This window comes from Tupaia chinensis, unplaced genomic scaffold, assembly GCF_000334495.1.
Source record: "Tupaia chinensis unplaced genomic scaffold, TupChi_1.0 Scaffold000478_3, whole genome shotgun sequence".
NCBI classification, from domain to species: Eukaryota; Metazoa; Chordata; class Mammalia; order Scandentia; family Tupaiidae; genus Tupaia; species Tupaia belangeri.
In genome coordinates, this window is record NW_006159990.1 from 8052576 (window position 1) to 8064514 (window position 11939).

The window sequence follows — 11939 nt, forward strand, 5'->3', positions numbered from 1 at the left end:
CTTTTTCATGCCATTTACCTGGGAAATATAATCATCTATACCTGAAAATAACCAGTGCCACATCTGAAAGAGATTAGGATTAGGGGCTGGAAACACCCAGTTGAAATGAAGGCTCCACAGACCCAAGGTGTCACCAGTTCTCAGGAAAGACAACAATGAATGTTCTCTTCTCCTGATCTGTTCTTGTCAACCCTGAAACAACCAAAGAAACAACTATGAAGCAATTTCAGCTGTTATTGAAACTAGTTTTGAGTCAAGGAATACAGACAAGGGACACGTGACATTACCTCTGGACATTAGCTTTGTCTTACCTTTTTTTTTTTTTTTTTTTTGTAGGTTTTTCATCAGGTGGTGCTCACCAGACAGACAGAAGAGAGAGACAGAGAGAAAGAAAGTGAGAAATCACCCCCCGGGGGATGGCCACGCGGCAATCCCTTCTCCTCCATTCTCCTCTCGGGATCTTGAGCACGCATGCACACGCGCCCAAGTTTTAAGCCACCGGGTCCGGGACGCAAACCGCGGTCGACTACATGGAAATCCAGCAACATAGCCATTACGCTAACTGCTGGTCCCTTGTCTGACCTTTCTAATTTGAAAGTTCTGGTGCTATGTGGCTGCCTACCAGAACGGCTTTTCTGCTTTGATGTCATCCATATTCTAAGAACTGATGCTGAGTCAAGCCTGCTAACTTATCAAATCCCCATGTTGACGAAAGGGCTTCCCAGGATTTACAGAGTTATATTGAGCAAGAGAAGGAAGTAGTAGTTACCTTCATTCATCAGGGAAAATTCTAACACTGGACTCTGACTTGTGCAAATAACAATAGAACCAAATAGCTGATTCACCCTTTTTCTTACCCAGCAAAGTATCATATCCAATTGACCAACTCCTCTGTATAGAACAAGCCGTAAAAAAGTAAATATTTCATTTTTATTTATTTGTTTATTTTAGTTTGCTATAGGTCACGTGCACTCACTGTAGAAAAAGAGATCGATAGGGAAAATAAGAAATCACTCTTCGGGGATGGGGGAATAGCTACACCACAATTCTTTCTCTTCCATTCTCCTCTTGGGCATTTTGGACATGCATGCACATATGCCTGGTGTGTTTTACAAGCTCCCAGGTCTGAGACTCCAACCTTTGAGTTGGGAACTCGAACCTTTCCACAGACCATGTGGGATCCAACTGCCTTAATATCTGTACCACCTGCTGGCCCTGAAAGGCTGATTATCTTAGAGAATACAACAAAACTCACAAGAATGTGTTGCCACATGAAATAGTATTTCTTTTCTGGTTCACTTCAGAGAAATAGCAACAGCAAGAGAAGGAAGTAGTAGTTACCTTCATTCATCAGGGAAAATTCTAACACTGGACTCTGACTTGTGCAAATAACAATAGAACCAAATAGCTGATTCACCCTTTTTCTTACCCAGCAAAGTATCATATCCAATTGACCAACTCCTCTGTATAGAACAAGCCGTAAAAAAGTAAATATTTCATTTTTATTTATTTGTTTATTTTAGTTTGCTATAGGTCACGTGCACTCACTGTAGAAAAAGAGATCGATAGGGAAAATAAGAAATCACTCTTCGGGGATGGGGGAATAGCTACACCACAATTCTTTCTCTTCCATTCTCCTCTTGGGCATTTTGGACATGCATGCACATATGCCTGGTGTGTTTTACAAGCTCCCAGGTCTGAGACTCCAACCTTTGAGTTGGGAACTCGAACCTTTCCACAGACCATGTGGGATCCAACTGCCTTAATATCTGTACCACCTGCTGGCCCTGAAAGGCTGATTATCTTAGAGAATACAACAAAACTCACAAGAATGTGTTGCCACATGAAATAGTATTTCTTTTCTGGTTCACTTCAGAGAAATAGCAACAGGTAGGAAAGGAACATGAGGGTTGAACTCTGTAGACAGAAAACATGTTTAGCCTGTGGCTGACCAGCTGTGTGAATTTGGGTAAATCTCTTTCCTCTTTTCCTCTCTGGGATTTGGCTTCTTTGCGTGTAGAATGTATGCTTAAGTCAGGGGACTGAAAACCATGTCAAGTATCCTCAAATAGAGGGGATATAAACCAGGGACTTGGTTACACAGGTATTGGAAACATGGAAGAACAGAAGGGGGAGGGAGAGTTAACCCAGTGAGTACTGACTGTGGGAAGCGTCTAGCTTTCCTAGTGCTGGAGTAGATAAAAGGGACCTATGAACTTGGAGGGTAGTGATGATGTCTCAGGATCTGTGGAGGAAACAGCCCCTTCCAGAACACACCACTGGGAAAGGAAAGAATGACAAACAGAAGGAACCACAGCTTCTCCATTTTCCCACCTTTTGGTCTCCTACCAGTGCCCCTTAAATCCAGTAATAAGCCAACCAGCAAAGGAGCCTAAGAAATGGGGTTTATAAACTCCCATTGTCAGCATTATGGAAAGGAATGTAAGAAGAGTGGGAACGAGGTGGAGAAACAATAGTAAATAACCAGCACGTGAGTTTATAATGTCGAACTAAAATTAAATGATAGAAGTCAAAGTTTATAGTCGTTAGAGCTATCTAGAGACCCTGTTATGCTTATATTAATGTTATAGAAATAAGCGCACACATATAGATAGAGATGAATATGTCATAGATTTGGTTCTAGGCTTGAACAAATTTCTAAGTTTTGTTAAAGATTTTTTTTAACTTGCCAAGGGTATGCACACTTGCCAGAATGAGACTGGGGGTGTGGCAGGTGAGAAATCACCTGGCTTGGAGAATGATCTCAATGCCTTCTCCTCCATTCTCCTCTCTAGATTTTGGGCACACATGCACTCAGCATGTTTTTCAAGTTGCCAGGTTTGAACTCAAACCATGTAGTTGGCCATTTGGGATTCAGTGGTCTTAATAATCATGCCCCTGACTGACTTTTTATTTTTTTAGTTAAAAAAAGTTTGGGAGACCAGCAGATGTCATAATGGTTATGTCACTGGACTCCCACGTACTTGACCGCAGTTCAAGTCCCAGACCCACCAGCTTAAAACTCATGCCGGGTGCGTGTGTACCCAAAATCCCAAGAGGAGAATGGAGGAGAAGGGATTGCAGCATGGCTACCCCCAGGGGGTGATTTCTTGCTCTCTGTCTCTCTGCCTCTCTCATCTCTCTGGAGAGTGTACACACCCTATAGCAAAAACCTCTAAAAAAAAGAAAAGAAAGAAAACTTTGAGGCCAGACCCTAAGCCTTGTACTTAAGAGAGCCAGATCCCACATGCCCAACCACAGTTCAAATCCTGGCCCCAGTAGCTTGAAAAACATGCAGGATGTATGTGTGTGAGTGGAAAATGGAGAAAGGATTGCGACATAACCACGTACCACAGAGGAGCTTTCTCTCTCTCCCTCCCTCTCTGTTTTCTCTATGTCCCTCTGAAAAATGTGCCCACTGGCAATGAAAAAGAAGTTTGTATTATTAGGAAAAAACACATTTCTTCACATCTTTGTGACAGGAGATATTAAAGTGAAAATGTAGGGTCCTTCCTCAAGAGTTCCTGAGAACTAATTTCAGGGAGCCTGTGTCTATGAACAGACTTAAATATGGGATCTCGACTCTATGATGGGGACTTACATTGTGTTCTCTTCACTGAACCTTTCATTTCCTTTTTCTTACCAATCACAAAGTACAATGGTGAGGTGACCCTATTTTCAGTCTTAAGAGGCTCGTGATCCCGCCAGTTACCCCAGACCTACACTGATCCCAGGAAACATGCCAGCCAGGCTTTGGAGTTTAGAGTTTCAGTTTGACCTCTACTCTGGAATGCCATCATCTCTATTGAAATTGGGGGGCCCGGTTCTACTGCAAGGGTGAGGTAGCATGTGTGTTGGTAGGGCTGGCTTCATGAGAGCACAGCCTCTGCAATTACCAGTACCCTGGGCTCAGAGGGGCCCTACACTTGGTTTACTGTTCTGCTGTCACTGTTGAAATTCTGAATAATCTCTGAACAAGGGACCCATATATTTCTTCACACTGGATCCTGCAAATCACATAGCCAGCTCTGGTATTGGTAGGGAAGGGCCGTTGTGAGCAGTGGGCAGGAAAAGTCTCACTGGGAAAGTTGCATTTGAGGAAAAGCGCAAAGGAGATGAGAAAGTGAGTCATACCCTTTTTGACTGACTTATTTTTTCATAGAGATTTTTGCCTTAGGGCATGTGCACTCACCAGAGAGAGACAGAGACAGTGAGAGAGAAATGAGAAATCACACACACACACCCCCAAGGGAGGATAGCTATGCTGCAATCTCTTCTCCTCCATTCTCTCAGAATCTTGGGCATGCATGCACACATGCCCAGCATGAGTTTCAATCCATCAGGTCCGGGACTCAAACCGCAGTTGGCCATGTGAGAGTCCAACAACATAACCCTTACACCATCTGCTGGCCCCACCATACCCTTCTTTAACTTACTCTGATGAATTTTAACTCAGCCCTAAACACTTAGAACAAATATCACTTCCTCCAGGCAGCCTTACACGGATACCTTTAGCAGTTACTGCCTCCAGCTCTGTCCTCCCTCGGCACTCCGCAAATTCCTATGTTACATTCGTAGATGACACAGGAAACATTTATACTGATCGTCTTTCTCCCCAGGCATCCAGTCAGATCCTGGGAGAAAAAGATGGTATTTTATTCATATTTGTAATAACAGCAGTGGTGACAGTTGTTAGTCAATGCAGATCCTATTCCAAAGGTTTCATCACAAGGCGGGCACTGTCAGCATCAATGTCTTACATTTGGGGAAATTAAAGCACAGACAGGTTAAGTAACCAGCCAAACTTGCAGAACTGCGGGAACCAGCAGTTAGCATAATGGCTATGTCGCTGAACTCCCACGTAGTGAACTGCGGTTCGCGTCCCGGATCCAGTGGCTTAAAACTCACACCGGGCGCATGTGTATGCGTGCCCAAGATCCCGAGAGGAGAATGGAGGAGAAGGGATTGCGGCGTGGCCATCCCCCCTTGGGGGGTGATTTCTCGCTTTTTGTCTCTATGTCTCTTTCTGTCTGTCTGGCGAACGCACGTGCCCTATGGCAAAAATCTTTCCAAAAAAAAAAAAAAAAAAAAGGTGCAGAACTGGTACATGAAAGAGCTGGGATTCAAATCCGAGGAAGCCGATTCCTCCAAACCCCACATAGTGTACCGTGAGTGCCCAGAACAGGTCTGGAGAACGAATGAATAGATCATCAGAATAGTTAGCAGCTAAATGATCAGCGAGAGAGTCTTGGAAGCAGATGTACAAATCAGAGAGGGTCTTTATGTTATGGCCGCAGACCATATATTGACATCATTTTTATATTGCTACGTGAGGAATGGAAAACGAGATTGACTCCATCTTTATCTAAAATGGATACTGAAATGATCAGAAGCTTTGTGGAAATAGTGAGGTTAATTAACTTTACAAATACATCCTGCCTGCAGTATGCTTGTACAGCATACTGCTTTGGGAGAAAAATGTGATAATGTGAGTGTTAATTATAGAAAATTAGGATTAAAGGTGATTTCTCATCAGTAAATCAGTCTTCCTCCTGCAGAGTGGGATGAAGTGCAGTGTGGGAGTGAGAGAAGAGTGAATGTCACCAGAGTTGTTTTTCTAATTCGACAAGTGCCTTGCTGTGCAGGTACAACCAGAGGGGTGGTCAGTGGCTTCAGAGCTTTCAAAAGCACATGACTGGGACCAGCCGGGCATAATGGTTGCGTTGCTAGACTCCCAGATGGTCAACTGTGGTTCAGGTCCCAGACCCAGCGACTTAAAACTCATGCCAGGCATGTGTGTATGCATGCCCAAGATCCCAAGAGGAGAATGGAGAAGAAGGGATTGCAGTGTGGTCATCCCCCTGAGGGCAATTTCTCACTTTCTGTCTCTGTCTCTCTCTGTCACTCTGGCAAACAAACGCATCCTATAGCAAAAACTCTCTCTTAAGAAAAGCACATAGACCAACAGGTGACATGATGGTTAAGACACTGGATTCCCACATGGTCGACCACAGTTCGAGTCCCAAACCTGGCAGCTTGCTTTATCACTTTCTCTCTCTCTCTCTCTCTCTCTCTCTCTCTAAGATTGAAGAGTAATGATAATAATTTTTTTTAATTTTTGTTAAAATTCTTAAAAAGAAAAAAAAGGCACATGGTCACAGCTTTGTTACCTCCATCTTACCTATTCCTGCAGTGTATAAGAGATCCTGCTTCACTAAAAAAAATCCCTGTGGTGTTGCCGAATGTGTACGTTTTCATATTTTGTAAGGTTGTAATTAAGGAACTTTGAAAAGCATGCCACCCCTCTCCTGGGGAGCCGGCACCAGATCTCCCGATGTACCTGATCCGCTTCTGCAGATGGACTCGTTGCTACAGCTGTGTGTTTACACTGCCAAACCAGCAGGCGAGACCTAACCACATACCTAAGCAGAGAATCATGTCCTAAGTCTCATAGCAATTCCCAAACCCAACTCTCTGTATACGCCTGAAGGCCATCTCTGTGATCCCTGTCAAAGTGCAGCAATGAAACTGTTTGAAGTTTATCATAACCTCTGTCCAGCAGCCAGACGGGTGGTGCACAAGATAGCAAACTCCTCAGCTCTGCAAATAGCATCCTGTGTGTCCTCTGCCAGCGGAGTGTTCATCATCCATCTTCTTTTCATTTAACTCCGTAGAAAGGATACGTAAGAATCCAAGGGAATAAAGGGGAAAGACTTGAAGTTTGAATGGGTCCAATTTTCATCACATCAGCATGTTGATTAACACCACAGCATGGGGGTTTGGTAGCCTGACCTTGTTTCTTTCAGAGCTGACACGTAGAAGTCAGTGCCACGTCCATCGTGTGTCCCAACTGCTGGCTGATATCACCACCTCCTGGTGGAGGGAGGGTGATTCTTCCTGACCTCTCCAGGTCTTAACCCCGTGTGGCATACTCCATTCTGCCCCCAGAGTGTGATCCAGTCTTCCATGCTACAAGGAGTATTACAGATCACAGGGCCAAGTAGTTAAATATTTAAGGGTGGTGAACAAATACATTTTGATATGATCTACCCAAAATATTTCATTCAAAATGCAAGGCTGTTATCCCAACTGTCCCACACACTGTGTTATGCATTTGTTTACAAAACCTTTGGGCCATTTCCGACCATGAGCTTTTAGCCTGGGTGTGTCTGCTTTCCTTGGGAAGCAGCTCCATTAACCTCAGTGGAATGGATTGGTCCACTCTTCCTAGCTTCATTCCACTTAAACTTTGAGTGTTACTTTTTTAAATACCATTTTACGGGTCATTCATTTTGTATGTGCTTCTCTGCCTCCCTTCCCCCCTTCTCTTTCTCTCATTATCAGAGCCTTACTGGTTAAGAGCAAAAAGTAAGTAACAAGGTAGACTGGTGGTCACAGTTCATGAGCACCCAGCTTCATGTGGATACCTAGATATTTGCCTTCCCTGTACAATGAGTGAGTTTTAGTGGCTCCTAAAAATAGACAGTTCAAATTTCTTAAGGTGGAGACTAAACCAGTATTTAGAAAGCTCTGCCCATTCTAACACTGGCTTACTTATTGGGCCTTGATTCTACCGTTTCTTTCTTTGTAGAGGAATCAGTGTTGCAGGGAAGAAAATAGGTCATTCCCCTCACCTTCTGGAGCTTCCTATAAATACTCACGTCCTTGCTTTGTTACTCCTTTGCAAAGGTTCTGGGAGACAAGTACATAGGTACTACATTTGCTGAATCCATTACCATGTCAGCTCAGTAGGACACGAAGGTGTCGGTCAGCAGAGCTCTTCTTTAACACTGGTACCAGGGACAGGACAAGTCAGGATGCTTGCTGGCCTTTGGTCTGTTGATTGGTTGAGCTGGTTGGTTTACGTGTTGCCTTGTCACCTTCTGTACACAGTGGTTGTATGTTAGGGACACAGATTTATGACACAACTAGTTACATGGAAGCTTTTTTCAGTACTATGTTAGAAACCCTGGGTTAGAGTCCATGCACAGCTACAAAGAGAAATGAAACCTTCCCCAATCTGAAGGACTTTTCTGTTTTATGGTAGAAATAGACGCAAGTACAATAAAAGGGAGAGAGCAGTGATTGCCAGTGTAGAGCCATAATGTGGGCCTAGTAGGCATGATTTCTTTTTGTTTATATATATATTTTTTAACCAACTATCTCTGGGTTCATGATCTGACAGAATTTGTGTGGGTCCACGGTGTTTTAGACAGGGCCTTACTGTCTTCCACCCTCAGCCTCCTGAGTAGCTGGGTCTACAGACACACACCCAGCTTTTTAGGATGGGCCAGGATCTGAATCCAGGCCTCCCGTGTGGCATCAGCCTGCAAAGCAGCGGCAGCCAGTGCATGCTAACAAGAGGTGGGCTGACAGAACACTTTTTTTTTAGATTTTTGCTATAGGGCTTGTGCATGTGAGTGCACAAGCCCTATAGCAAACAGAGACAGAAACAGAGACAGAAAGTGAGAAATCATCCCGCAGGGGGGATGGCCACATGTCAGTTCCTTTTCCTTCATTCTCCTCTCAATATTTTTGTCATGCACACACACATGCCCTACATGAGTTTCAAGCCACTGAGTCCGGGACACAAATCGTGTTCTGCCATGTGAGAGTTCAGTGACATAACCATTATGCCATCTGCTGGTCCTGACAGAGCACTTTTTTTAATTGAGGATTTTATTTAACAAATATTAACAATTAAAATCCTATTCAGGGCCTTCAGGTGGCGTGGTGATTGAGGCGGTTAATTCCCACACCGCCTGGAACTGTATGGTTCCAGTCCCAGACCCAGTGGATTGAGAGATACACAGGTGTGTGTGCCCAAAATCTTAAAAGGAGGGAGAGAGGAAGGAAAAGGGATTGCAGCTTAGCCATCCCATGGGAAGAGTGCTTTATCACTTTCTTTCTATCTTTCTCTCTGTGTTACTGTCCAACAAGCACACAGACCCTCTGGCAAAAAAAAAAAAAAAAGTTGTAAAACCCCATTCAGTTACATGTCTAAGAAATTTCCCTTACTAGAAGGAATGTTCTAGAGATTCCAGGACATTTCCTCACCCTGGCTCTGGGTACTGAAATGACAGCGTCGTTTGTTCTCTCTAAGAGCTCCCCCAGAGTTCATGTCCAAGTTGAATCTGGAACAGTCGATACAGATTGTTGTAGGAGTGTTGGCTGCATGACTGCAGTGAGTTTAATGCACACTGACGTCATCACAAAGCTGTCCAGTCCATCTTGCTCTGCATTCTTTCCCCCCATCAAAAATTTTCTTTGGTTTACTTATTTATTTCTTCTATGAGCAAGAGAGACAGAAGGACCAGCAGATGGTGTGATGGTTACATTGCTGAACTCCCGTGTAGTCGACTACAGTTCAAGTTCCGGACCCAGCAGCTTGAAACTCACACTGGGCACATGTGCGTGCATGCCCAAAATCCTGAGAGGAGAATGGAGGAGAAGGATTGTGGCATGGCCATTCCTCCTGAGGGGTGATTTCTTGCTTTCTGTCTCTCTCACTCTCTGTCTCTCTGGCAAGTGAATGGACCCTATAGCAAAAATCTCTCTAAAAAAAGAGAGAGAGAAAGAGTACCCTCCACATGATGTCGATGCTGTGCTCTACCTCCAGTCTCAGCCGGCCATGGATCATGGTCACATTCATGCCTGGTGTTCTCAAGGAGATCTCTTGACATGAACCTAGAGCCTTCCCATGTGGCTCAGCCTTGCAGAGTGTCACATTTTACTGCTGCACCGCTGTCTGGCCCCTCCCCCCAGCAGAAATGTTTGATCATGCCATAGCTTCCAGTAAGGACACCACGATTGCTATTTTGTTTGGCTTATACATAATTCATAAACTTGCTGCCTGTACCCCTGAGGTCAGCAGTACTTGTAAGTCGTTAGAGGATGCACAGCTTTATCTGCAGGGGGAAAAATAAAAAGCAAAGCCTGGGGCCAGCGGGTAGCATAATTGTTAAGGTATTGGATTTCCAAATGGCCGACCATAGTTTGAGTTCCAAACCCAGCAGCTTCAAAATCATGCCAGGAGCATGTGCTTATGTGCTCAAAATCCCAAGAAGAGAATGAGGAGAAGGGAATATGGCATGGTCATTCCCCCTGGGTAATGATTTTTCACTTTCCCTGTCTCTTTCTTTCTCTGTCTCTCTCCAGAAAGTGCACATGCCCTATGGAAAAAAAAATAACTCTAAAAATAAATAAATAAAAATTTTAAAAGCATACCCTGAATATCAGCAAGTTTAAACTACTTTTATTTGAAAAAAAAAAAAATAGCTGGCCTCAGGCAGTGTATTCTTAATTGTCTAAGCATCATGTGCCTGGCTGTGTGTGCATGCATGTGTTCGTATGTGTACACGGGCTGTGCCTAACTCGCACATTTTCAATCTGTGTAAAATATAGTGGATAAGCAGCAAATGACAGTAGGATTAGCTCCTGAAGATTTAACAGGAAAGAAGACAGCTGCCCGGCAAAACTGCCAATAGTAACTAGGAAAGGAAGAGCCCAGGTCCTGTGCCACCCAGCAGCTTCAGCCAGTCTGAATGACAGCAGGTTTGTTTAGCTCTGTAAACTCCCGTTCTTTACAGGCCAGGAGTCAATTTCGCTTTTGATTGTCATCATCTCTGGTATCTTGTGAAGATCAGCTGTGACATAATGACGGGAAGTTTCAAGTAGAAAGTATGATGGATAAGCAAAACAGAAGTTGTTTTAATGTCTCTTTGAATGTTGTAAGTGAGGAAAAACGACTTTTGAAACCTCATGGACTTTGAGTTTTTAACAGGGCCTCAGTGCTGGTTCTGTGGTTGACCAAACGATAATGCTTCCTTTGGCTCCAGTGAGCTGCAGGAAGTGTCCCAGCATCCCTCCTGGTGTCAAATGGCTCTCAACAGGACTGATTGGGAGGGAAATTAATAGGCTTCCCATTGTTACCGTGCATTTTTGCCAGGATATTTCATTAGTGTAAACACTGAACCCATAGTCATCTTGTTTAGCCACTTGACCCCGGTGATTTTCAATTCTGCTTGTGCGTGATGAAGTACAACAGAGGCATGCACGAGACAGGCACTAATTATTAGAGGCAGAATCATTGCTGACCCAGTACGAGATTAACTGCTCCTTTGCAGTCTTTATTCTGGGACATTAGCACTGTCTGGTTATCTTGCTTCAGTTGAGGGATTCAGGACAATAGCGGTGCTGATGGTAATGTTGGCAATTTCCCTGTTTGTTTTGCAGGTCACGGCCAGGGGCTTTGGGCCGCTGTTACAGTTTGCCTACACTGCCAAGCTGTTACTCAGCAGAGAAAACATCCGCGAGGTCATCCGCTGCGCTGAGTTCCTGCGCATGCACAACCTGGAGGACTCCTGCTTCAGCTTCCTGCAGACCCAGCTCCTGAACAGCGAGGATGGCCTGTTTGTGTGCCGAAAGGACGCTGCGTGCCAGCGCACGCACGAGGACCATGGGAACTCCGCAGGAGAGGAGGAGGATGAAGAGGAGGAGACGATGGATTCAGAGACGGCCAAGATGGCTTGCCCCAGGGACCAGATGCTTCCAGACCCCGTCAACTTTGAGGCCACGGCCATACCTGTAGCAGAGAAGGAAGAAGCCTTGCTGCCCGAGGCTGACGTGTCCACAGACACCAAGGAGAGCTCAGAAAAGGACGCGTTAACACAGTACCCCAGATACAAGAAATACCAGCTGGCGTGTACCAAGAACGTGTATAACGCATCATCACACAGTACCTCAGGTTTTGCAAGCACATACAGTGAAGACCACTCTGGCAACAACCTCAAGCCAGGGCTTGCCATGGGGCAGATTAAAAGTGAGCCGCCCAGTGAAGAGAACGAGGAAGAGAGCATCACACTCTGCCTGTCTGGAGATGAGCCCGACATCAAGGACAGAGCGGGGGATGTCGAGATGGACCACAAACAGCCCAGCCC

General features: G+C 44.7%; 1 protein-coding gene across 1 annotated transcript in view; it reads left to right on the top strand.

The window, feature by feature from the left end:
* Nucleotides 1-11939, top strand: part of BACH2 (BACH transcriptional regulator 2) — a 385089-nt gene that overhangs the window by 342936 nt on the left and 30214 nt on the right. Inside the window, exon 5 of the mRNA XM_006156118.3 lies at nucleotides 11236-11937. Within this exon, the coding sequence (XP_006156180.1) occupies nucleotides 11236-11937 (702 nt within the window). The remainder of the gene's footprint in view (nucleotides 1-11235; nucleotides 11938-11939) is intronic.